Genomic DNA, 26398 nt, shown 5'->3' on the forward strand with positions numbered 1-26398 from the left:
TCCACAAGAGACGAAGACCTCTCACTCGGACTATTTTTGAGTTCAATGTAATCAGATTTAGATTTCATTATCGGCCCTACTTAAGTACGGGAGCCTAAAAGGGCCAGAGAACCCCAAATGGTCACTGTTTTGACAGTCACGTGGCTTAGTGAAAGGTAGTTATGACCTAACCATGTTTTTATGTTCCCGATCCTAGTCCACAAGTCCTTATTATGATTGAGTTAAATATGTATTATATTGCCTTTCATTATGCTCCTACATATCTGAATAAAATAAATAAAGAAGGACAGGGGCTGGGCGTCAAAATGTGTGCCATTTTTTCTGCCCAATCCATCTAAAAAAGGCTTTGCCTATGTAAGAAATTGTAATTGAACAGACGCCTAAAATATATTTAATATGAAAGTTCATGTAAAAATAAGGGGGCTATCAGGGGAACATTTTGAAAATACAGTTTTTGATGAATGAATGAATTGAAAGAAAATTAACTTATGATATGCGGACACTTGCTCAACAACCATACATTTTGACTTAACTTTAACATTACATCTACACCGCTTCCATAGGATTACTACTCGAAGTCTAAGATCTGCCAAACCCTAAATAACAAACAAACATTATGTTAAACTGAAAGTCACGTGACAACAAAGCGTCGGTAATCTGGGAAGGTAAAGCTCCGGCCCACGGCGTTTAGGACTACAAACTGGCCTGAGTGCAAGAGAAGAGCGCATGCGTTAGGATCAACGCTCATATTTGCAGACCGGAAGACGAAAAGAAAATTCAGTGCAGAGTAACTCATCCTTTCAGGATAGTCTATATGTGTATCATTATAGGTTGCCTCCGACTGCTGTCCTACTCGAAGGACGTTGCTCTTGTTAAACTTCAACCAACTCCAGGAGCCAGTTAAACTGTAACTTCATATTCTCCTTCAGCCGGCAGCATCCCCACAGGAGCTGGAGTGCAAAGGGTACGAATCCCGTCTTTACTAGCATCTTTACGTTAGCTTAAATGATGAACTGTGGAGAACCACAAAAAACAGAAAAACTCACCTGTCACAGCGAGGATAGCACAGTTGGACACTGGCTAATACCTGTAACCCCAACACTGCTGTTCGTTTTTTTTTCTTTCTTGTTTTCTCACATTTCAAAAGTATGAAGTCACCGTTTGTCCTTCATCATCATCATCGTGTTAGCTAGCTAACGTGACGGAAAAGGGAAGAAGCTCGAGGCTCTCAACCGTTTGTGAGTCAGAGACTTAATTGAATCAGGAATCACATAAAAAAGAGTTTAAGTCCCCCCTTTTTCTGGGACTGAAAACCCAGAGTTTCTCTCATCTCAGGGTTAAGTAACTCACTAAACCTGCTCATTGAAACAGGCCCCACATTACAAATATATATATATATATATATTTTACATGGAAAAACCACATACAACACTGAGACTTGCACAACCTAAGAAAGCATTGTCGTCATCCATTTATCTTGTAACTAAAACATTAATTCATTCTGGACAGCAGTCAACATCCGAGTCCAACTGCACTCCTTTTACATAAAGTACAGACTTAATTCCATAGATGTGGATGAGGACGTGTGGTCCCGGGACTTTGAAGAGTAATGTTCTCCACCCTCTGGATCTCACCGTAAACTGGCATAATATAACAAATATTTGCTAGAAATCTGTGAAACCATTTACTCAAAGGTGGTAACCTTTCAGATCCAACCGAAGTCTCTCTTATCAGCACAAGAATACACAAACGCAGAGGCCTGGGTGGTTATCGTCCCTCCCACTCTTGTTATCACCTAAGTAGTGATACGTAATAAGTAGTGAACTAAAAGGCAATGTGTTGGAACAATGATCACGTCTTTTCTTTTGCTTCTTAGCAGACAGGTAGTGCAGACAGACCGATGTACTGGCCAGAACGATGAGGGAGAGGACAAAATGGTAGAGATAAACGACACCGGAGGGACGGATACTCCGGCCGCCTCAGTAATGGAGCAGGAAGAAGCCTCAGCTGGAGAAGAGGCCGACTCACAGACGGCGTACAGGATAGAGCGCCCGGTCTACGACGAAGCCTTCATCAGGTCGCAGCTTCTCACCCGCAAAGAAAGCTCCACCACCCTCTGTCAGAGGCTGGCACATCAGTTCCGGTGAGTTTATACTGAGCATCTGCCTCTGGATTTGTCCTGCTGAAGTGCCCTTAAGCAAATAATTGATTCAGTGGAGGTATATCTACACAAGTCAAAAAGGAAACACTCCTCCAGGGCTCAATCAAGTCTATGTATTTCTGTATATGTAACTCGTAAAATTGGGTGCTGAAGACGGTGAAAAGTATTGGATCTGATAAGCAATGTAGATGCAATAAAAATACATAATAATTGCTAATGAAAACATGGAGCCATAGAGCAAAGAAGTCTGCACAGCTTTATGACATGCAATCTAAAAGTCTGGTATCCACTTGAATGCCATTCAAGATTTTAAATGTATTTATTTGTACAAAGAGAATATGCATCATAGAGGATTTTGTAGTGCTATCATGTGCTCACATTCACACATGGTGACTTTGTTGTTCAAATACTTTTATTGATTTAATTTGCTCAAAAATCTTGACATTTATGCTGACTAGGAAAGTGCTGCATTTACACTATTTCCAAAAATAATGTCAAATAAAAAAGAGCTGGAGAGAAAGGAAGAGAAATAAAAAAATAAATTAAAATATGCACTGTAATTAATGATTATTTTTCATTAAATCTCCCAAGTCATTTTTTTTGTTTAATTGACTTTCGGTTTAGTCTTTTAAAATAATATGATTTGATATTTGATGAACAATGATACAAAGCAGGAACAGTTTGTTGATAATTGATCTAAATGATGAAAAGCCGATTGATACATTCATTTTATTTTTAAGACATTTCTTTAACATAAAGACATTTGTGGTTCACAGATGGATATTCACACATGTGATGTTATTTAACAGTTTTCTCCCCCTAGATATTTGGGTATGCCTGTGATTACCTGTCCTCTGGCTTGTGGTTGTGTGTATTTGAACAGTGAAACACTGTTCATTAATACGGTTTTCTTCTGAGAAATGACTCAAGGCCTGATTGTCTGCATTCAAAATAATTTTTAAATCATTTACATTTCTGCCCTCCCGGTGTACAAACAGACGACCTTTGAACTTCCGTGCTGGTATATGACTTCTCCATCTACGCTACCGCAGCAGTTCCGACCTCGTAACATTTGGTGTCTGAATATTACAGAAACATTTTCAGGGAAATGTGAACACAGATGCACAACATGTTTTCCAATAGTTGCAGTGAGGAATAATTCCAGTCATCATCCAGAAAGACTTTCTGTAGTTAAAAATATGCCTTTTCTGGAATGGGCCTTGGGAAGTCTGTTTTATTATTATTTTTTAATTACTGACCGAATCCGCTTTGTCTCCGTTTTTATAGGTGTTCATCACAGAAGGCCAAGGCGGCAGCTTTGAGCTTTCTGCCTATTCTAACATGGCTGCCATCCTATCCGGTCAAGCAGTACCTGTTTTCAGACCTGGTCTCGGGTCTCAGCACGGGAGTCGTGCAGCTCCCTCAAGGTCAGTGACCGGCAGTCCTTTTCAGACATGCAAAACATTTAAAACATCAAATGAGGGAAAACCATGTGGAAGAGAAAGCCCTAAAGAAACACTACCTTTACTGATTAATGAAGCCAGAAATGTTATGTATTCCAAGGTTTTGTGCAGTAGCCACAAGCTACGTGTGGAATGACATGAGGGTGACATGACATGAGGCTGCCTTCAGCTCCCCACTGTCTTTGTTTTGGTATCTCTGTAGCTCTGAGCTTGTGGGACGGTTCACTCTATTTATCTCTCCCTCTCCTCTGATCCACAGGCCTAGCCTACGCGATGCTGGCTGCTGTGCCTCCAGTTTATGGTCTGTACTCGTCATTCTACCCCGTCCTGCTCTACACCTTCTTTGGCACGTCCAGGCACATATCCGTAGGTGAGAAATCAACTGAAAGCCTCTTACTTTTGGGTCATGAATCTCCTCGTAGCTGGTGTCTGGTTCCACCTGCTGTGGTTGGAGTTAATATGGAGCTTGAAGGAGGCAGCAAAAAAACAAAAGAGACACCTGACAGATCCCTTTCTACCTTTTGTCTCTGTGTGTGTTGTTCTACATTATATACCAAATGCGTGTCAAAAGGTTTTGTTAATGCAACTGATCGCTCCCTGAGCCTGCCCCCTTCGTTACTGTCGTTATCCCTGTCAAGCTTTCTGTTCTCATGCAGCAGAAACAGTTTACAGTAATAACAGTGAAACATTGAGAAAACTTGTCTTTGGCAGCTTTCAGTAAGAAATGGCAGCTTAGGGCAGTACAGTGATGAAAGCTACAGTTTTTCATTTCAATCACAAATTCGTATTAATCGTCCTCATGACATTTTTTTTAGAAACAAGAGGTCGACTTCTCATTTCTAGCCGGGACAGTATTTTTCTGGCTGAGATGACAGCTGTTGCTGGCAGGTGTCATTAGTTGTGGCTGGTCAGCTTCTTTAGCTGCTAACATCAGTCTAACGTAACCTGTCACCCAACAAAATAATGAAGTTGGTTACCAACGTGGTCCTTGGCCTTGGAAAAAGTGCCCGTATAGTACTGTAGGTGGTGAGCTAGTTAGCTGGGCATGCTAACCAATGTTGCTCACGTTAGAGCAGATGAACAAACTGTTTAATTCATTCCTTCCACTTGTTTTTGGAAAGGGTTTGAAGAACAGACTCTCCTTGGAACTTGGCCAGCCTGTGGTGCAATATTTTTAGAAAAGAGGTTCCTGTAATTCTCTTACCTCATGTTTTTGTTTTTTTAAATAGTTAATCTGCCACTACTTTAGAAGAGGATCATAACAATGCTAATCCCGTGTTGTTGCCGTTTTGTGTTCTAAATTAATGGTGGATGCTGTTAAGTTGTAGCTTTTCACCGAGCCAGGAACAACACTATGATGAGCCTGTTGCTCTGTCCCACACACCAACGGGCTCCAGCACTGCTCTGGGTATCGGCTCAATGAACTATCTGAAGATTCACAAGTTACAGTCGGATCAGAATCATGAGATGGCATGTGGAGGAAATGTTTCCACTAAGTTGTGATAACCGTGTCCTCAGCTGACACGAGCAGCAGGATTGTGACATTTCAGTCCTGACATACCACCCGTCATCTCGAATGTCAATCTCATAGCTATGAGTCCATCTGACTAATGGGCCCAATAAGCTAAACCTGCTCCACCTTTTTGAAACAACAGGTCTGATGGGAAGTGAACAACAGGAAGCAGGTGGGGGTGCACTGTAAAAACGCTGTCTCTGCCCAAAAATGAGCCTGATAGCAAGTTGCTGTGGAAATGATGACCCTTAACTTCTGGCAGAGAGTGAGAGGGAATAACTGGGCTGCTGTTCAAGTGCTGGGCAAGATGGCCTTTATACACACACACACACACACACACACACACACACACACACACACACACACACACACACACACACACACACACACACACACACACAGTGCATGACCCCACAGTCACGCTGGACTAGATTATTTTACTGAACAGCAGGACGACAAAACCAAACACGCTCCACGATGTGTTGCTGTGGTGATTAATAGAATATTTTAAATAAAATGATTTAGTGTCTACTATTTTATTGTAGTATTGCATGTAGCTATAAAATGGACATTTTTCTTAATGTTCCATTGCAAACGTTTACAACCTTCTCTGTTGTGAGGGAGCTACTAACATCCGGCTGTGAGTTCTGTCGTGGAGGACGACAAAAAGTTCAAATGTTTTATCTTCAGCTGCTGTCTGTATTCTCTGCAGGCTTATGCAACCTAATTTAACCGGTTTGGTTAGGTGCTACTCTTCCCCCTTTTTCCTGCAGTGAGGGCCAACACTGATAATAGACTGTTCCTGTCATGACCCAGATACAGTGAATGCAAAGCCAAGCTTTATCTGCATTTATGTATATCCTATAAGCATGAATCCCCACACTCCTAGCTGTGTTTTTATTATGAAGTGAGAATATAGGAGGTAACAGGTATATTTACACGTTTTATACAGCTGTCACAGTTTGGAAGTAAATCTGTTGCTGAGTAAAAGCTCTTATTACTGTGTTTGTTCCCTCCTGCTGATTACTCTCTCTGCACTGTACATCAAGTGCTGGTGGTGGGAAAAAAGACTGTCGCCAAGGTGTTCTAATCCCACCGTCTAACCTTTAAGTCAATCTGACGATAAACCGAACCTCAACCTTTTAAACAAAAGACAGGATTTGAAGTGAACAACAGGAAGCAGTTGGCTGTGAAAATGATGACCCCTTTAAGTCTGGCAGAGAGCGAGACTGAATAGCTGGGCTGCTGTTCAAGTGCTGGGCAAGATGGCCTTTTCAATCAAAGGGATACTGCCCGAATCCACAGTTACAGTGGACATCATGATACTGTTCAGAACCAAGCCTGCTTTAAGTACTTCCACAATTCAGCCACAATGCGTTTTGACAGATGACTGCTCTGTTTGTGTGATCTGTAGGCACCTTTGCAGTGATAAGTCTCATGATCGGGGCCGTTGCAGTGAGGGAGGCCCCAGACTCCATGTTCTACGTCCTGCCCGCCAACGGATCTAACGCGTCCGCCGTCCTGGACGTGGAGGCTCGTGATGCCAGGAGGGTGCAGGTGGCCGTCGTGCTCACAACGCTGGTGGGAATCATCCAGGTGAGCTTCGAAAAACAAACCGCCGCACTCAGCCGGCAACTGAAAGCTGCTGTTGATTTGGCCTTCAACCCCCCCACATGGCGTTAAAACTTACCAGCACAGTGATACAGCTTGCTGAAATCTTCTCATGCTCAGAAATCCTTGTTTACCCAAAGCGGCAGGCTGTGTGAATCACTGTTGGTGTATCAACACCGTGATTTCATGTTTTTATTTGAAACAAAACTTTGTGGCTTGTTCTTATCCCCTCACCTCTTTCTTTCTTTTAGTTTGCTTTTGGTCTTCTCAGGTTTGGCTTTGTGGCGATCTACCTTACAGAGCCCCTGGTGCGAGGCTTCACCACAGCTGCAGCAGTGCACGTCGTGGTCTCTCAGCTGAAGTACCTGCTGGGTGTGAAAACGCAGCGCTTCAGTGGGCCCCTCTCTGTCATTTATGTACGTTTCAATAGCTTTCTCAACGTTTTGTAAGTGGAAAGAGCGCAAGAGGTGCCTCCTCGATTGGGGATTTATGACAATTCGATTTTTTACTGCCTTTTTTTGTAGGTGTGGTTTTGTTGTGTGTTTTGCGCTGATTGTATGCATCATAAATGGTTCCACTCTTGCCCCAGAGCATCAAGGCGGTACTCAGTGACATCACCAGCACCAACGTCTCCACCGTCATCCTGGGCCTGGTGTGCATCGTCTTCCTGTACGCGGTCAAAGACCTCAACGAACGCTTCAAGAAGAAGCTGCCCATCCCCATCCCTGGAGAGATCATCGTGGTCATCGTGTCAACCGGCGTCTCGTATGGACTGTCCTTATCGGGCGACTACAAAGTGGACGTGGTTGGGAAGATACCAACCGGGTAAGTTGATGCATTCTCATTTCTGGAATTTAGAGTGTATTTCAGTCGTGGGAGTTTACAACTGAGAGATCCGGATCTAACCGATGAACTTAGTTCATAGTGGATATGTGTCATATCTTAAATGTATTGATTTTGTAGTTTTAGGCTCTTGTTCAACACATCAAGTCGTAAAAGGAGCTATTTTGACGTCGCAGCCCAAAAAAACATTTACACACTGGGATAAGACGAGTGTTATCTTGTGTGTTATCTTGTGTGTTCTCAGGCTTCTCCCTCCTGCCGCCCCGGAGTTCTCTCTGCTCCCCAGTTTGGTCACAGACTCTTTTGCCGTAGCAATTGTGGGATTCTCAATGGGCATCTCACTTGCCAAGACCTTCGCCCTGAAGCACGGCTACAGCGTGGATGGCAACCAGGTGAGTCTGGACATCTTGGGCCACGAACGCTTACCTGACAATTTGTGCGCTTACACACACGTATGGTGGACATGCACCAAATTCGGCCAACAAACGGAAAGACGTGGTGGAACCCAAAACGGTGCGGTTTGTTCCGGCTGGTGGACGAGACTTGGTTTTGTTTTCAACATGGCGGCCGAATGACAAACTTTCTCACGTTACAGCTAAACATTACACTAAAATATGTTTCTGACAGCATTTGATCCGAGGTTGGCGAGTCTGCTGCCTTGCGATGGACGGACTTCATTTGCCTAAAGTTCAGTTTGAGTCATGATTATGCAAATTTGAGATTCGCCGACTTACCCACCATGCAACGCGCGCTCGCCTCTCTTGCTCTCCATAGAAGATGAATAGGATCCGTCATCTTCACATATGTCAACTGATTTTGCGTGTCTCCTCTCATCGGTGCCTAAGGAGCTGCAGAACACGTTCACATCTTTATTCCGTTTTATTTATTTGAATGTTCTGAGATAAAACCTTTGTGTTCTGCTTTCAGGAGCTGATCGCCCTTGGCCTGTGTAACTTCATCAGCTCTTTCTTTCAAACCTTCGCCATCACTTGCTCCATGTCGAGGAGCCTGGTGCAGGAGAGCACTGGTGGAAAAACACAGGTAGCACTTAGACAGTAGTGATTATGCTATCTCGCCTGACTGAATTGGTATTGTAAAACAACGATTAGAGTGAGACAATGTTGACACAATAACGCCGTGTCTTTGTGTGTTCAGATTGCGGGGCTGCTGGCCTCTCTCGTGGTGCTGCTGGTGGTGGTGGCCATTGGTTTTGTCTTCCAGCCGCTCCCTCAGGTGGGTGACGCTTCCGCTGATGGCGCACAGCTTCTTGTCTGGCAGCTCTGTGTCACAAGTGGAGCTGCAGACACTTTAATTTTCTTCTCAGTCTGTTAAACAAACAGTGGCTGATGGCTCCACCGATACAGAATTCAAGTCACAAACACTAGTAAATGCGTCATGTTTCACCTCGTAGTCTTTTCTAATGACTTCCTGTATTGTTTTGTTCTCCTGTCGGTTCGGTTTCCCAGACTGCACTGGCTGCCATCATCATGGTGAACCTGTTGGGCATGTTCAAACAGTTCAGAGACATTCCTGCGCTGTGGAGGACCAGCAAGATTGAACTGGTCAGTCTGTCAAATCGAGCTCAACACAATGAAAATGTTACTGTGCAGTAGAGTTCTTCACGGAAAACATATTTGTCTCTTTTCTGCCATTCTTGAGGTATGAGTCCAAAAAATATGGTCTTGCTCTCCAGCTACGTGTGGCATCTGAAAATATCTTGTAAGACATATCCCTCTCCAAAAATCTTTATTATCATGGCAGTCCAGAAACATGCTAATGATTTGTATTTAGATTTCCACAGTTCTTCCAGTAAACTGGGGAGTTACCATCATAGTGTGATTTCAGAGGGTGTAATAAATCACCTTAGCAGGCTTCTTCAACTAAACTCCCTCCAATTATGTGGACTGGTACACTTCCATTGATGCATCCTTTTAGCTGTCTGTTCTTCCTCAGATATGATGATAGTTGTTTTTAGGTGCATTGCTGCCATAGCAAAATAAGCAAAGGATACTGGTTCAAGAGAGAAATGTTAGTGCTGAATGAACTGGGTAATTACAGTTAACAGTAAACCTTTTTTTTGGCTGATCTCCAGCTGTTTGTGTGTTTTGTGTTTTTTTTATGATTTGCTCCACCTCCGGATTTGCAGAAGGAGTCACAGGTTTTGTTTTTTTTTGTGTTGGGACTAAATTTTGAATACTACCGGTGACCGTGGCTAAGTGGAGAGCAGGGCCGCCTTTCAATCAGAGGGTCGGCCATTCGATCCCCGGCTCCTGCTTCTACTACTCTCGTGTCAATGTGTCCTTGAGCAAGGCACTTAACCCCAAAAATTGCTCCTGTAGCTGCGTCTACGGTGTATAGATAGATACTGAATTGTAAGTCGCTTTGGATAAAAGCGTCTGCTAAATGACTGTAATGTAATCTACTGCACAAACAGGATAACCTGTTTTCTTTTAATGTCATGGTCAACCTGGGAAAGAGAGCCACGTAGAGTCAACCATGACGTGATCTTTCCTTCTCTTTAACCAAAATAATAAAAATCACTCTGTTCGTTCCCTTGTTTAGATGAGGAAAATAGGTTGTAGCTGTAGCACTACAGTTAAACTTCATGTCAGTTTAATTCTGTGTCTTCCTTTTTCTCTCTCAGGCCATCTGGCTGGTGGCCTTCGTGGCGTCTGTGCTGTTGGGACTGGACTACGGCCTGCTGGTGGCCATCGCATTTGCCATACTTACAGTCATCTACAGGACACAGAGGTACTGATTCTACCGCTGCTTGTCTTTAGTCCGAATGTGTGTTTATTTCTGTTACCGTAACTTCATTATTGCCTCCACTCACTGAATACACTTAATGCCACACATCACAGCGTGTCAGTACATGTGTGGAAAGTGCTTTGGGTTTGTGCTCCAAGCGTTATAACGGAAGACTTTAATGCAAAAGTTGTGTTTTTCACCTTTCTCCGTGTCTTCCAGCCCTAAAAATGCCATTCTGGGCCATGTTCCCGGAACAGGGCTGTACTGTGATGTGGATGAGTATGAAGAGGTGAGTCTGTCGCAAGAGGAAACACCGAAGTCTGAACCCAGGCTAAACGTTTTGCATCAAGTCTATCGGTCAGAACTCTGAACGCCTGTGATCTGTGTTTGGTTCCCAGGCGGCTGAGTATGAGGGGATTAAGATTTTCCACTCCAACTCCTCAATCTACTTTGCCAACAGTGACCTTTATGTGAACGCCCTCAAGGAGAAGGTAATCCAAGCTGTGTGTTTATTAAGTACTACGCAGATTTTACTTATATTGAGCAGAGGAATATTGGAAACCCTTCTATCAGTGCAACTGAGCTGTTTCTATCAGGCTGTTTAAGGTGCAATGAAGTCTGGAACAGACAAAGTGTGGTTGTATGAGCTACTTCTCCGTAGTCACAGTATTACCTGGAGATAAGAAAAGCAGGCAGGAGTACCAGCACAAGAGCAAAGCAATGTACTGCTGTGGACGTATTTTACACACCTAAACGTATTATTATTATTATTATTATTATTATTATTATATCAGTTTGAGTGAAGGTCTATATTTAGAATATTTTCACCGCTTTTTATATATTTTCACAAGACTCCTTTGGCAAAAACAGTCATTTTACCTCACAGAACACAGGAGTTGCAGGTCTACGGCTGCCTGGATTGGTTAGTTTGTCAGGCCCTTGCGAGACTTTTGTGTTCTAAAGTGTTTGTTCGGATTCACCAAAGTCACATAATAACACAAAATAACCGGTCAAGGCAGCGGTGGACCAGCAACTTCCGTGTTATGCACGGTAGAATGACTAAGTGTTTTTGGCAATGGAGTTGCTAGAGTTCCCAAACAGACGGTAAGGTAGGACAGTGAAAATCGAATAAATGTATCAGACACTTAAACTGATAAGAATTGTTTTTAGGCCCGCAGCAGTACATTGCTTTGCTCCTGTTCTGGTACTCCTGTTTGTTTCTCTAAACTCCATCTACTGTAGTAAAACACAGACTATGGAGAAGAACCTCATACAACCACGTTTCTGAACATCCAAACCTGTTAAAGTTCACTTTATTGGATCAAGACCAAGACGTTTTAGGGTGGAACCCATACATGTACTCATTTTTTATTGATATCGTTTGCTCTCTTAGACTTTTTATAAAAGAGTGTCAATATAATCTGTTGGTGTAAGTATCACTACTACATTTTCATAATGAAGAGTTATTCCACGATAACTTCCTCCAGGTTCAAACCAAAATTATCAGGATTATTTTATGCTGATATCAGCATGTTAGCCTCAATAGGTAGGGCCTGAAGAATGGGGCCCAGGTTTAGAGAGTAAGTCCAGACTGCAATTTGTTTGGGTCCAGAAATGTGCTGTCTAATTTAAAGTTTCTGTGAGGGACTTTTAGCTGGTTATGAAATGATTATCTATTTTATTTTATTTGTGAAAATCAAAAAAAAAACTAGACTAAAGAGATTCAAGTGGTACATTTTAAAATTACTTTTAGTATTATAGAATGCCAAAAGACAAAAAACCCTCAAAAGCTTGCTCTAGTGGCTGTGGTCAGTGAGGTCTACCAGCTGTTGGCCTGGACAGGAAAAGCAGCAGTTTATTGTCACGGAGGACATTAGAATGAGTTAGATTACAGCATGATTACATTACTCCCCCTCTGTTAGGGTGGATGTTGTCCTCAATGCACAACCAGTTATTAGATTTACTTTGAGGCCATCGGTCATTGTGCTCACCTGAGGTTTACAGCAAACCATGAAAAGGAAATAAAGTTGTCTGGATTTAGTCTTTTTTTTTTTAACAAACAGAACCACGGTATATAAATGTATACATATCCCTGAGTGAGTTATAACCTTATAAGCAATAACAAATGCCACTTTTTGGCAGCTCTCTTTGAATAGTCAAACAGTTTTACTGACGTGATGATGTCTCTACAGACGGGAGTGGACCCTGAGGCCTTGCAAGCTGCCCGGAAAACCCAAAAGAAACGGCTGGAGAGAGCAAACGGCACCCACAACCCTTCACTGAAGATGTGTGGCAAGGTGAGTCCTCCTTTCTCCCCCTGGTTGCTTGTTGCTTTTGTACACAGTCAGATGTGTTGAGTCAGCATGATGCATCTGTTTGTCTGTCGTGTTGGTGGTCTGTGAGAAAACCAGTTTCACAGGCTGCTGCAGGATAGCAGCCAGTGTCAGGCCTTTGTGATTCTGGAAAGAGACACTTGTGTACTTGTAGTAACAGCCAATTTGAAGATGAAGTGTAGAATTTGGACATTTTTGAATTCAGCTCCCCACAGTGGTAGTATCAGAAAAATCCACACACAACAACCTGAAACTAGGGATGCACCGATCGTGTAATGGCGGGCTGATTCCGATGTTTAAAATAACAGTTTGGTCGATAACAATGTTGTCTCATGTTTACAATGTTTACTGAGGGAATAAATCAAGAGAGAAGTAGAGTCATTGTCTCATAGACTTCTATACAACCAGACTTCTGCAGTAGCTGCATTATGCTTGCTGGTATTGTTCGAGTCCGACAGCAAATAACTAACACCACTGCCATCGGTGAATGTCATCTTGTTTGCGGATAGGCCGATAAATCGGTACATCCCGATCTGAAATACCATGTGGCTTGTTGAATTTCTGTCATGAAATCACTGTATTTGATTGGTTCCAGAACAAGCAGCAGGAAATGACCCATGAGGTTTTGTCCTATGAGCTCGTGGCGGAGGAGAAGAGGAACGGCCAGTTGGAGTCCCACTCAGAAGAGGTCGTCTTCCTTGAACTTCCTCTGACTGCCGTCCACTCCATCATCCTGGATTGGACGCCTGCCACCTTCATCGACTCCGTGGGAGCCAAAGCCATCAAACAGGTTCTTCCATTTTTATTTTATTTTTTCAGTTGAGGGTATTTTCAATACCAGGTTCACTCTAACAGTGATGTATCAGGACGATTTGTACAAGTTAGGGGGAGAGAAGTGTAGACGTTACTGCTCTCCTGTGCTGCTGCAGCGTCACTTCAGGATGCTTGTAGGAAAATGTGTGTTGCAGAAGGATTTAACCTCAGGAAGTAAGTCAGTATTTGTCTCTGCAGGTTATCAAGGAATACGCAGCTGTGAACGTTCAAGTGGTCATAGCCGGCTGCAGCAGTAAGTAATCATGAGGACTTTTCTCTGTTTTACGTATAATGTGTAACTTTTTCACATTAACTTGTCTAAAAAGAACTAGCCCCTTTTTATATATTCTGTTAAATTTTTTAGCAATTTTCAAATCCAGAGAAATCTGTAGTTTTAATCAAGGTAACGGTGCATTTAATTTGGTCGCCTGTCAATGAAGTCAAATCCCCTTAGCACATGCGTTGTCGTTGTCTGCCATTAATTTACATTTTAAGCCACGTTTTTACAATACACTTTTTAGATTTTGGTCGTTTTTTTTAACCATATATTTTAACCGGATGAGGTCATTGGACATCTGAATCTGAGGTTATCGGAGAAACAAGCTGAGGAACCATATCCGTTTGTTTTGGAGAGGAGGAGAATTCAGCTGCCTAACGATGAACACTAAAGGAATCCTACTCGGGAGACGCTGACCGAAAAGACAACATCTCCCATGATCCCTAATTCTTTCATCGTATCTTAATCTCTAATATTGTCCAAATAAACTAGACAGTTTTAGATACGCATGGCTAAAACTAATACAAAAGAAAAAGGATTGAGGATTTACTGTAGGGCAACATTTTCTCCATCCCATCCTAAGTAACACCCCCCTATATAGGTCTACATCACTACTACACACCTACAGCCTTCTAAACTGCCCATAAAGATGAATCATTTTGTAATGGTTCATCTATTCATTTGAATATGTCATTTGATCTGGTTCCTTCATGGTCTCACTGATCCTGTGTCTCTGCTTTGATCCACTAGGAAGCCTGCTGTCCGAGCTGGACACCTTACAGTTTTTCAATGGGGTCGTGACCCCGGCGATGGTGTTCCCCACCGTCCACGATGCCGCGCTGCGCTGTCGGTGCTCAAATCCCCGCCCATCAGCCGCTCCAACTGATGGAACAATCTGACAGGCGACACCTCTAATCAAGGACAGCAGATCTGGGACTGTAGATGTGATGACCTGAACAATCATTCATATTGAATAGAGGGTTCGTAGCGTTTAAAAGAGTATAGCAGTAAACTTTAAGTAACACCGACATCAATAGAGTACTTCATTTTATACTTCTTTTTGGGGGCATTTCAGAACACTGAACTGCCAACTCGGTCAAATATGTCACGCTCAATGGGTGACTGTATGGGTTGTAGCTTAGTGGGCCAATCACAAGTTGCATTAAATTGAAGAACGCTTGCAATGATTTGACTGCGTTTAAAACCAAACCAATTGTTTTTTTTTCTAGTTCTGTGTCCAAAAAGGGTTAAATGCAGGGATGGCTTGACTGGAGGAGTGTCCATACTTGGCACTGGCTCATTTCGGTCGATATACCCAGCCCTATTGGTAGCACAGGTGGATGCTGTTCCCGCTCATGAAGCACTGAGTCTGACAACCTGAAATACAAGGCGGTTTTGTGAGGCTTGTATCCAATCAGAAATTCAGTATCCAACCGGGATTCCTCTTTTTGTTGTTGGGATAGATGTTTAATAAATAAGCTGCTGTTGTCCAAATGACGTGTTAGAATAATTTACAGTTCGTGGTGGAAACTTAAAGCTCTTTATAATGCTGGTATCAAATGTTACTGAGAAGTTGTGTCTTGATGGATTCATGAGAATCTATTTTCAGCTGTAGTTATGGGTTCAAACCAGCAATTTGCAGTGTCATGTTTGTTACAGTAAAAAATGTTCAACGTGTAACAAATCACAGACTCAAATCTGGAATAAACTTTATTTTTAAGTGAACAAGAATGACAACAAAAAGGACTTTTTTTGACTCGACTCTGCTTCTTTTGTCGGTGGAACTCCTCTCACACTCTTAATTGTAGGTCATGTATCTGGGAGTGGCGCTGAACTTGGCGTAGGACTTGATGACCTTGTTGACGGCTTCCAGGAAGTCTTTCTCTGTGGCGATCTTTCTGCGAGCTCTGATGGCGAACATGCCGGCCTCTGTACACACACTGCGGATCTCGGCACCTGGCAGGAAACACACCAAATGTCATGTTCAATCATTGGTGTAGCAAACACCCTCTGGTTTGTGAGATTTTAAGGTTTTGGATGAGATGCTTCTATTTTGTGATAGAGTACAGTAGTAAAAATAAAAAAAGTCTCCAGACCTCAACTTCATTACAACCAAACAGGTTCAACTGCATTTAGACAGACGGTGTCTCATACTTATGAGATACAATCTGTTGGGTGAGATACCTCCTTCATCATTGTCTGTGTGGTGAAAACCATGTAGTATCTTCAAAACATCAACTTTTCATGTCTTAATAAAAACGGAAATGGTAAAAAATAGCATAAGAACGAATATTCAAAAAAACTATCACTACATTTGAAGGCATGTGGTTCTTATTAGACAAAATGTTCTGGTGCACCCTTGTGGCCACGCGCAAGTGCTGCACTAGGAGTCAAAATTCAACACGGGCAAAATAAACAACTGATAAGATGAACAAAGTTCAGTGTTCCGGTGACCCTGGGATGATGCTTTCAGAACAGGAAGCGAGGGAACGCTAGAAGGAATGTGAGTCATTAAAAACAAAAGACTGAACAGGGAATGAATTCTGCAGTGTCTGTCTTACCGGTGCTGTTGGGACAGAGGCGAGCCAGCAGCTCAAAGCGAATGTCTCTCTCCACACTCATAGAGCGGGCGTGGATCTTGAAGATGTGCGTGCGACCCTGAAACAACGCAAACCGGTGTGAGGCTAGGGTTTCATTACAGAAAAAAAACAAACAGCTTCACAAAGTAGCGGTGAGCAGACACAATCCAACATTTTTGAGAATACAGCTGCGTGTTTTGTGAACACTGAACTCACCTCCAGGTCAGGCAGGCTGAACTCGATCTTCCTGTCCAGACGTCCGGGTCTCATCAGGGCTGGGTCCAGGGTGTCCGGTCGGTTGGTGGCCATCAGCACTTTGATGTTGCCTCGGGGGTCGAAGCCGTCCAGCTGGTTGATGAGCTCCAGCATAGTCCTCTGGACCTCGTTGTCTCCGCCGGCGCCATCATCAAAACGAGCGCCTGGCAGGTTCAAACAAAAGGATCCATTTCTGTGTTAATGTGGATGATTGATCTGCTTAAATGTTGTCGGAATGTTCGTTTTAGTTTCTTTACCACTGGTTATAAAAAAGAACTTTCAGTATTTCATAAAAGGAAAAAATAATGTACATAGAGAATGAATGTTGCACCAAAACTGGCTAAAACATTTTATTTTTATGGGTTATTTTAAGACCAAATTTTCTACTTCAATTAAAGATTAAAATCTCCATTAATTTCTACAGATGTCTCTCTTGATGTTACCCTGACGTGAGCGTGGTTTAAGCCATTTTGTAAGAATCACCACAGACATAAGCAAAAATGGACACTACAAAAAAAGTACAGACAATGAGGCGAGCCTTACCTCCAATGGCATCAATTTCATCAAAGAAGATCAGACAAGCCTTCTTGGTCCTGGCCATCTCAAACAGTTCACGCACCATCCTGGCTCCCTACAAATCCAAAAGTGAAGGTTTACATCTATCAGGATTCATTGATCTAACAGCTGCTGTTCTCCGCCTGGTGCGTCTCTCCTCACACTCACCTCTCCCACGTACTTCTGCACCAGCTCGGAGCCGATGACTCTGATGAAGCAGGCGTCTGTCCGGTTGGCCACCGCGCGGGCGCACAGAGTCTTTCCTGTGCCGGGCGGCCCGAACAGCAGCACGCCTTTTGGCGGCTCGATACCCAGATTGACGAACCTCTCGGGCTGGTGAGCAGAGGACAAACGGCATGATGGATAAGTCTCTCCACAACTGGTGAATGGACGGTTCATTTGAGTCTGGGTGATTGTTGTGACTAGGAAAAGATGTGGCAGTGATTCCGTTGTGGGATTTTCTTCATTTGTGAACACTCACGTGGAGCAGGGGGGTCTCGACCACTTCTCTCAGCTTCTCAATCTGCTCCTTACACCCACCAACATCACTGTAGGTCACATCAGGCTTCTCCTCCACCTACAACACAAAGAGTTTTACTGCAGCTTATTCTGGAAATTGCAGAAACCTATATTGCAATTGTTCATGTTATTTGATGGACTTTTTTTTAAAGAATAAATTGTGACTATGTATACATTGCAGATGCTTTTATCCAAAGCGACTTACAATTCAGTATCTATCTATAGACCGCAGGCACAGCTACGGGAGCAATTTTGGGCTTAAGTGTCTTGCTCAAGGACACATCGACATGCGGAGCCGGGGATCAAACCGCCGACCCTCTGATTGAAGGATGGCCCTGCTCTCCACTTAGCAGTTGCCGCCCGTATAAAAAAGTCATAGATAAATGCAAGCATAAGCTTTTCACAGATTTCTCTAAAAAAAGGGCACTCGAGCAGATTCATACCTGCATCATGGTGACAGTTGGGTCAATCTTAGGAGGCAGAGGAATATGGATCTGATACTTGTTTCTGTCAACACTAGGGGGAAAAAGAAAAAAAGATTTAGCAGATTGTTTCACAAATGTGTCTTTTAAATCATCTTCGAGAGATTCAAAGAACACTTCTGCCTCACCCGACTCTCATGCCCTCCTCAATGTCCGTCGGGGCCACCTGGTCGCTCAGGTCCACCACAAACTTGGCAAACTGTTTGACGTTGATAATGTATTTGGGGTCCTCTGAGTCTGCGTTGATGATCTTTGTGCATCTGTTTGAATAATACACAGACACATTTAGGGCTACAAATTGGATATGCTATACAAATCCAAACATGAAAACAAAGAGGTATTATGAACATTGTAAAACAGTTTACGAGCTATCATTGCAGAATAAATCTTATTCTATTATTTTGACGGGATGAAACAGACACAGTTTTTCAGTGTAATGCAGTAGAAAAGCAAAGAAAATCAACTGACAACATCCTACCAAATATTTAGCAGCTACTAAAGGGTATACAAAGAACTAAGCCACATTATCTTGTTTATGCCACAATACCATTATCTATCATTATTATATATTTAAACCGTTTGCTTTACCTTGCAACCTGCAGCGGCTGTTCACTCTGGAGAGTCTGTTTGTCGGCAGCCAGATCCCAGAGCGCTGGTGGAGCCAGGCCTGTGTCTGACTCCTTAATGCCTGTCAAAGCCAACAAATACAACAGGAACTTCAAACACAACCCAGCAGCCATCCGCTCACAACATCTGAAGTCAGGGATTTACTGGGAAAACTTGAGCAATGGCAACACATCTTCAACTCACATAAAACACACAGCCTTGTGGTCATTAAAGCGTATATATGGTTTTATCACCCACCTGTCAGCTCGTTGATCTTTTTGAGCAGCTGCTGGATGTCATCTTCCACTTGTTTGATCTGTCTGGAGTAGGTGCTTTGACCCTGAAGATAAACAGCAAGCACCATATTGAGACGTAAGAATTAGTAGTAACCCAAATGTGACAGATTCCACAGGTTACACAGGCCGTACTTACATATGTTTTCAACAGAGCAATGTCCCCTTCATCCAAAGCTGTGATGAAGAAAACAACATGAATGAGTTTGCATTCTGACATTGTCATTGGGCCCTAGCACTGTTGTCGAACGCAGTTTATTAACTTCCATAACGTTTTAACATATAACATGTTATAGTAACGTTAATTGCTTTAACTGCAAATATCTCAAGTTACATTTACAACGGTTATCATGGCCATTGGCAAAAAGTAGAGCTAACAAACAGAGCGAACGTTAGCTAAGTAGCTAGCTAATGTCGACGTTTCTTTTCAGTAAAGAGCATTGATTTCATATAATGTTTAGATATACATCTGATAGGTCCATCGTCCTTCTCCTCTTCCTTAGTCTTCCTCTGGTCGTCTCCCAAATAGTCCGGCATTTTAAATCTGAAGATATACTGTTTCTCACAAAAAAGACCGAGCTGCTTCGGCAGCTAAACTGTACAATTACACAGCAGCTTTGGGTTTCCGCCAGTCACCGGAAATACATGTCGGAATTTTTTTGAGGCTGTACCACAAATGACTAAAAATATGTTTGCGTGTAATAAGCGATACTCATACAATTAGAAATATACATTGTAAATATGAATTAATTGCTGCGAATAAATATCACAATCAGTGTGTTTCCACCGAAGACGCGCTGTTTCGTAAAACGCGTATGCGGAACTGCAAAAGCGAGGAGGCACAGTCACAACACGGAGTCATTCACGGTGTAACAACGCAGCTCGTTTGCGGCACTTGGAGAGAGAGGCCCATGTGGTGTGTTAATGAGCGGGCCACAAACTTAAGCACTTTCAGAAACCTTTCGCTTGATAATTTTGGCACGTGAAGCCCATTTTTCTAAGATGTTGTTAAAAGCGGTGGACGGTGATGAAACGGTTGTCTTTACAACCACTGCCGGTAAGCACTTAAAGAGGCCACGGGGAAGTAGCTAGCTAAGCTACCAATGTTATATACGGAGACTATTGCTATACTCGTTAGCACGCAGCTAGAAAGCATACAGTAAGGACTAAGCTAATATTGTCAGCTAGGTCCATTCATAGCTCGGAAGAGTCCCTTTATTATTAATAATGTATGTTCTCGGTTTATTCCAACTGTGTTTCATAATGTTACCGAGCTGCTGCCCACTCATGGTTGCACTTGCTGCAGTGATTTATTTTTTATTTTATTTTGTAGAGCTCTTCAATTAGCTGAACACTTGCTAGCTGGCAGCTCTTGATATTTAATACACCTTCACTTGGTTGATATTTCACTGGGCTTGTGTACGCATGTGCCAGCCATTAATTACCGGACTGTTGTATAATGTCTGAACACCTGTTGTACCTTCAGATAGTGTGACAGATGACCATTATTAATGAGGACAAAAATAGATGACGTTTCTTTTTATAAAGGGAGGGTTAAGCGTCCACCCCAAACCATAGTATGACAGTTTGTCTTCAGCTGGGGTCTTTCAGCAGGAAACCGGAAATACAAACATATTCCATGTAAAAAAAGAATATAAATAACATAAGCTCATTTGGATCAACGGTCGTTTACCCTTAATTTCTTAATATTTTGAGTGACTGATGGTTTATCAGGGATGTATTAGCATATATGATGGCCACTAAAGTATTACATTGTAGTTTTGCCACTAGTTTGTGTACCAAAGAGCGTTAACAAGTCTTATTTTTCAACTGTTAAATGTCCTCTCATTTTGCATATCTCAATTTCAATTCTTTAAATAAAAATGTAAGGGATCTTTATGCATTTATATAAAAAAAACAACCGTCAAATAATATGTAAATATTGGTACTGGCCAAAAAGAAAATCGAATATCCAGTGGGGCTTCTTACCTCTCTGTCCCCCCTCTCAGCCTCTGTGCAGATCCAGGTGGAACCCGTGGGTCGATGGTTCGAGGCCTACCTGAAGAGGAGGAGCAGGACTGCATCTGCCTCCTTCCAGGAGCTGGAGGAGGAACAGGAGTCCTCCGAGGAGTCAGAGGATGAGGAGTTCCAGCTGGAGGAGTACCCGATGCTCCGAACACTTGACCCCAAAGACTGGAAGGTATCGGTCGAAATTAGAATATTACGTCACTGGGAGAGAAGTCTCTGCTTTCTTTTTAGAGCTGATGTATCGCAGTAGGAGACACTCATCAAACATCCGATTTTTAATGTCAGCCTGCAGTTTTAATTTGTTGAGGTAATGTCTTAATGTTAATTATTTATTCTCTGGTAATCACAGGTTTACGTCAGCTTTTCTCCGACTTAATCCTCCTCCTGTCCTCTTGAATAAATTGTAGCAAAGAGAAATGTATGACTGCTAATCCCTCTATCGACTGAGGAGCTTCAACAAATGCTGTGTAAAATTAGAAAATAGTGAAAGTCGTCCATCACAGGTCACAAAGTGGCATCTTCAAACTGCTTATTCTGTCTGCACAATAGCAAACCCAAACATATTCAATCAACAATAATATAAAAAAGTTATGTAATTTTAAAGCATAAAAATGGGAAATTATTCATCATTTATCAAAATGGTTGTTAATGTGACCGAACGATTCTTTAACCGTTTGTTTTGGCACTCGCAAAAAGTAAGTCAGTTTAATTAATCCGAATCAGTTTGTAACAACGGTGTTCATAACTCTTGCCAAGATGTGATGCAGTGGTGGGTGAAAAGAAGACGTACTCATGGTAATATATCTGTTGAATCAAATATAAAGTTCTGATCCATTTGAGTTCTAAAATGGAATCCTTGACGTCTGAATGAAACTGTGACTACTCTTTATATTACAGAGTCAGCCAGAGATGGTTTACTACCACTTACTTCCTTCCTAAACTTAAAACACGGAGCCAACCTCTTTGGGTCCATCTCATTTCTAAGTTGAGGCGATGCAGCAACCTGAATACTACAATTCAGGTTGCTGCATTCAGGGACTACACCCTTTGCTCTGTTGCGTATAGAAATGTGTTTGCGGTTTGTTTATATTTCTGCCCTAGATGATCAAATTTCATCAGTCTGACCTCAAAATTGTTAATTGTAATTTAAAAAAATATATGAATGGCAGTAATTCTGTGATTCCAGCTTTTTAAATGTGAGGATTTTTTAGTCTTTATGAGAGTAAACTGAATATCTTTGGGTTTTGGACTGAAGGCATCACAGTGTGCTCCTAGAAATACTTCTTGCTGATTTTCTGACATTCTAAAGACCAAACAGTCCAAGTAACGGATGATGACAATAGTTGCTAGCTGCAGCCCTACGCTCATGAACTACTTCTGTGATATTTGATCAATATTTCTATTCCTGAGCTGGACACTCGGTCTACCAGTGTCAGAAACCTTTCATATGCAGTAGAGTTCCTTTGTAGACTGCTTGTCATTTGTCAACTCTTTCCTCTCTCTTGACTTGTCAGAATCAAGATCACTACTCTGTCCTCGGGCTCCCACACTTGAGGTACAAAGCCACACAGAAGCAGATCAAAGCTGCCCGTGAGTACATTTCTTTCCTCCTGCTTGTGTGGTTTATTTCTCAGGATGGTGGAAATGACTAATCCTGGTCCCATTTCTCTGCTGTTTCTCAACAGATAAAGCGATCGTGTTGAAGCACCATCCCGACAAGAGAAAAGCTGCAGGAGAGCAGATTGTAGAGGGAGACAACGACTACTTCACCTGCATAACTAAAGGTAAAGTCTCTCATTGTTATCAGCGCTAATGTTATTACTGGAGGGCCCTGGACTCACTGTCGCAGCTTTCTGTCGTTATGTGAACCTCAGCTATAGAAACCCTGTCGGACCCCGTGAAGAGGAGAGCCTTCGACAGTGTGGACCCCACCTTTGACAACACCGTGCCTTCAAAGAACGAAGGCAAAGACAACTTTTGGGAGGTGTTTTCCCCCGTGTTTGAGAGAAACGCCAGGTGGTCTTCCAAAAAGCACGTGCCCAAACTCGGAACTATGGAGTCCTCCTTTGAAGACGTCGACAATTTTTACTCTTTTTGGTAAAAAGCAAGAATAGTTGATTTGATTAGAGGGATCTTAGTGATTGGCTGGTGTCAGAACAGAGAGCGTTTTAACTTGTTGGTAATTTCTTGTTAAAGGTACAACTTTGATTCATGGAGGGAGTTCTCATACCTGGACGAAGAGGAGAAGGAAAAGGCTGAATGGTAAGTGTATTTCTTCCATCTGCTGCAGCACTGAAACCTGTGTTTATAGCTGACATGTTCTCACTTTGTCATACAGTCGAGATGAGAGAAGATGGATCGAAAAGCAGAATCGAGCCTCCAGAGCTCAGAGGAAGAAAGAGGAGATGAACAGAATACGAACACTAGTTGGTACAGTCCCTCGGCCAGCACACTGCAAGATGAATGAAACGCTACACACATTCAATGTTATGTAAAATAACCGGCATCTAAAAATATCACTGAGACTGATGAGTTGTATTGCCTCACTGCAGATAACGCCTACAATGGTGACCCTAGAATAAAGAAATTCAAAGAAGAAGAAAAAGCCAGGAAGGAGTCTGAGAAGAAGGCGAAAGTGGAAGCCAAGAAGAGGGAGCAGGAGGAGAAGGACCGAGTAAGTCTCATTCACAGTCATCCTAAACCACTCTGTCTGTAGGAGGTGAATCAGTGAGCATCATCCTCACCCCCAAAGGCTCTTGTTGTGTTCCTGTCTTATGGATGTTGCTGCTATCTACATCTGTCAACTAACTGTTCATCTCCACTGCATGGTTTGGCTTGACTCCTTACTTTTGGTACCGGGTCCTTTTCTGTAGTCAGTTTTCCACTTGTTTCCACCGATAGTATCTGCTCAGCTTGCTTGAAGCTAACCGAGGTGATGCCAAAAAAAGTACCAGGTACCATCCACAGGTTTTGCTAATGGAGCATGCTGTACCATGCAGTGGAAATGCATCATATGACATACTGTAGTATGAAAAGACCACAACCAACAATTTGTTAGTCCGCTTCTCAACACTTTGATTTCTTCCATAGTCTTTTATCTAAACGATATCTGCAGTACACCTTTGAGCCACATGAATGTTGCTATTGTGATAATTGCAGGATGCTTCTAACTTTGAATCTAATATGAAAGTAGAGTACAGTCTGCTTGTTTTACAGATGAGGGGAACAAAATTAAAGCCTGTCCACTCCGCTTTAATGCATTTATTTGGTTTCGTATATGAAGTACTGACTGTGGCTAAGTGGAGAGCAGGGCCGCCTTTCAATCAGAGGGTCAGCGGTTCGATCCCCGACGACTGCTCTACTAGTCTCTTGTCAATAATCCTTGAGCAAGACACTTAACCCAAAATTGCTCCCGTAGCTGCGTCTACATTGTGTAGATAGATACTGAATTGTAAGTTGCTTTGGATAAAAGCGTCTGCTAAATGATCGTAATGTAAGTATGTAATGCGTGTGTTTTTATCAAACATAAATCTCTTCAAAATGGCTGGTTGACCTATTGAAGATATTATACGTGATGAGGAATGCTCATTTATGAACAAATTCCCTCTTATGATTTATAGATGAGGTCTACAGTGAAGTGAAACAATTGGAAGTAAAAACTTGCCAATAGAATTACTGTGACGCCTAAATGGAACAAAGTCGTCATTAATATCATTAAACTGTCTGCAGTGAAAATCAGGTAATGGACAGACTGCTTAACCCACCATCAACCTCTCACCAGTAGACGTCACTCTTCTGATAGGTCGGGGTTTTGGTTTGTTGTTTACAGGCCCGGCAGGCGGAGCTGGATGCTGCTCGTTTAGCAAAGGAGAAGGAGGAAGAGGAGGCCAAGCAGGTTGCTCAGCAGGCCAAGAAAGAGAAGGAGATCCAGAAGAAGGCCATCAAGAAGGAGCGGCAGAAACTCAGGACCACCTGCAAGGTGGATTCTAATAGGAACTCTTCAGATTTGATGAAAGAGGGCTGTCTGACAGTTGAGACCTGCATTAGTCTTAGTGCATAAGTTAAAGTTGTTTTTCTCCCTCCACAGACCTGGAACTACTTTGCTGACAATGAGGCTGAGAATGTGAAAATGATGGAGGAAGTGGAGAAGCTCTGCGACCGTCTGGAGCTGACGAGGTACAGTCCACTACTAACGAGATCACCACTCGGATGACGTTTAATGCTAGCAAACTTGTTTTGGACACATTTCTAATAAACAGGACCCGAAAGCATCAACGTCAAGTTTAAGAAATGGTCTATTGAGATGTGGACTAACTGAATCCACAAGTCATCTTTCCAGTCGTATTCAATTCATGCAATTAAAAGACTGTTTAGTTATGCAGGAATATTCAAATACACTGTTTTAGAATAGCCAAAAACGTAATGTGATTATCACCAAGTTGGATTTGTGTAAAGAGGAGACTCATTGGTACCCATAGAATTAATTTTCATTCACATATCTTGAGGTGAGCCCTGTGAAAACAGCACCAATGAACCATGAAGGTCCACACCGCTAGAAGATCAGTTAAGATGATCGTAACATTAACTAGCCCCGAGATTTATTACATATATTATTTATTTTTTATTATTTTGAACATTAAACTTTTAATTTACAAATTCTCAAACAATATAAACTAACAACCCAGAAGTTTATTTTCATAAAATCTTTCTATATTAACATTGTAACATTGCCTTTCATCAGTTTTTAAGTGAATGTTTGTAAATTAAATAAACAAACGGCATACGCTTGGTTTTGTTCAAATCTATTGATAAATTGTTTATATTAAACCAGTTTTAATGTACTAACTTAAATTCGACCACCACAAAAATCTGCTACAAGAAATATTCGTGTTGACAGCAAATAAATGCAGAGTATCGAAAAAAACGGAAACTTGTTTTATGTACAAAATGATCAATTATGGGCTTGATACTGCTACCTACGGGACTCCACTAGTAATAGCCCTGCATTTGAATTTATGCTCCCCTATCTTTACAAATTTGTTTACAATATCGTCACTTAGATGGCGTCTCCCCTCTGATACCTTTCCAATTTGTAATGTATCGAAATGTTTTTTTAGATCTGTAAAGCTCCAAAGATGTTGATCTTGTTCTAAATTCATCTCAGCCTAACCTTTCAATGAAGACCTTTTCTGACATCTTAGAGGATTGTGAATGTGGTGTCTATGCCTGATTTATAGAAAAGGATAACTTTTGAAATTGTGTGTGTGTGTGTGTGTGTGTGTGTGTGTGTGTATATATATATATATATATATATATATA

At 42.1% G+C, this 26398-nt stretch overlaps 3 protein-coding genes across 4 annotated transcripts in view; 2 read left to right on the forward strand and 1 right to left on the reverse strand.

Annotated features, from left to right (window-relative positions):
* The first annotated feature begins 766 nt into the window (after positions 1-766).
* slc26a5 (solute carrier family 26 member 5) lies at positions 767-15493 on the forward strand. Of its 2 annotated transcripts, none has more exons than XM_068717101.1 (18): positions 767-964; positions 1877-2143; positions 3449-3588; positions 3884-3994; positions 6552-6733; positions 7000-7164; positions 7338-7573; positions 7836-7983; positions 8519-8632; positions 8747-8824; positions 9058-9153; positions 10236-10342; positions 10559-10628; positions 10738-10830; positions 12532-12636; positions 13268-13462; positions 13684-13738; positions 14513-15493. In XM_068717101.1, the coding sequence occupies exons 2-18, from the start codon at positions 1935-1937 to the stop codon at positions 14659-14661; spliced, it is 2253 nt and encodes a 750-aa protein (XP_068573202.1). In that variant the 5' UTR covers positions 767-964; positions 1877-1934; the 3' UTR covers positions 14662-15493. The 2 variants fall into 2 exon arrangements, with proteins under 2 accessions (XP_068573202.1, XP_068573201.1); XM_068717100.1 differs by having other exon boundaries at positions 1880-2143.
* psmc2 (proteasome 26S subunit, ATPase 2) lies at positions 15460-19686 on the reverse strand. Its single transcript, XM_068717103.1, has 12 exons — positions 19519-19686; positions 19191-19228; positions 19017-19098; positions 18741-18840; positions 18281-18412; positions 18114-18186; positions 17633-17728; positions 17320-17484; positions 17140-17227; positions 16558-16760; positions 16324-16420; positions 15460-15718 (listed from the first exon to the last, which is right to left on the reverse strand). The coding sequence occupies exons 1-12, from the start codon at positions 19586-19588 to the stop codon at positions 15561-15563; spliced, it is 1302 nt and encodes a 433-aa protein (XP_068573204.1). The 5' UTR covers positions 19589-19686; the 3' UTR covers positions 15460-15560.
* A 241-nt stretch (positions 19687-19927) lies between these two features.
* The window catches only part of dnajc2 (DnaJ (Hsp40) homolog, subfamily C, member 2), a 6943-nt gene continuing 472 nt past the window's right edge, over positions 19928-26398 (forward strand). The window contains exons 1-10 of the mRNA XM_068717403.1: positions 19928-20108; positions 21061-21251; positions 22594-22669; positions 22765-22863; positions 22954-23176; positions 23276-23341; positions 23418-23509; positions 23632-23753; positions 24909-25058; positions 25167-25277. Of these exons, the coding sequence (XP_068573504.1) occupies positions 20054-20108; positions 21061-21251; positions 22594-22669; positions 22765-22863; positions 22954-23176; positions 23276-23341; positions 23418-23509; positions 23632-23753; positions 24909-25058; positions 25167-25277 (1185 nt within the window). The 5' untranslated portion in view covers positions 19928-20053. The remainder of the gene's footprint in view (positions 20109-21060; positions 21252-22593; positions 22670-22764; positions 22864-22953; positions 23177-23275; positions 23342-23417; positions 23510-23631; positions 23754-24908; positions 25059-25166; positions 25278-26398) is intronic.

This window comes from Cebidichthys violaceus, unplaced genomic scaffold (assembly GCF_023349555.1).
Source record: "Cebidichthys violaceus isolate CVI_PGR_0920_01 unplaced genomic scaffold, fCebVio1.0.p SCAF_21, whole genome shotgun sequence".
NCBI lineage: Eukaryota > Metazoa > Chordata > Actinopteri > Perciformes > Stichaeidae > Cebidichthys > Cebidichthys violaceus.

Bases quoted from the DNA above. Each gene is read 5' to 3' on its own strand.
- slc26a5 (XM_068717101.1), top strand. From the start codon at position 1,935: ATGGTAGAGATAAACGACACCGGAGGGACGGATACTCCGGCCGCCTCA. The intron at 10,343-10,558 runs GTACTGATTCTA...CGTGTCTTCCAG, and splicing joins GTCATCTACAGGACACAGAG to CCCTAAAAATGCCATTCTGG. The intron at 10,831-12,531 runs GTAATCCAAGCT...ATGTCTCTACAG, and splicing joins TGAACGCCCTCAAGGAGAAG to ACGGGAGTGGACCCTGAGGC.
- psmc2 (XM_068717103.1), bottom strand. From the start codon at position 19,588: ATGCCGGACTATTTGGGAGACGACCAGAGGAAGACTAAGGAAGAGGAG. The intron at 17,228-17,319 runs GTGAGTGTGAGG...TTGGATTTGTAG, and splicing joins TGCAGAAGTACGTGGGAGAG to GGAGCCAGGATGGTGCGTGA. The intron at 16,761-17,139 runs GTAAGGCTCGCC...TGAACCTGCCAG, and splicing joins TGAAATTGATGCCATTGGAG to GCGCTCGTTTTGATGATGGC.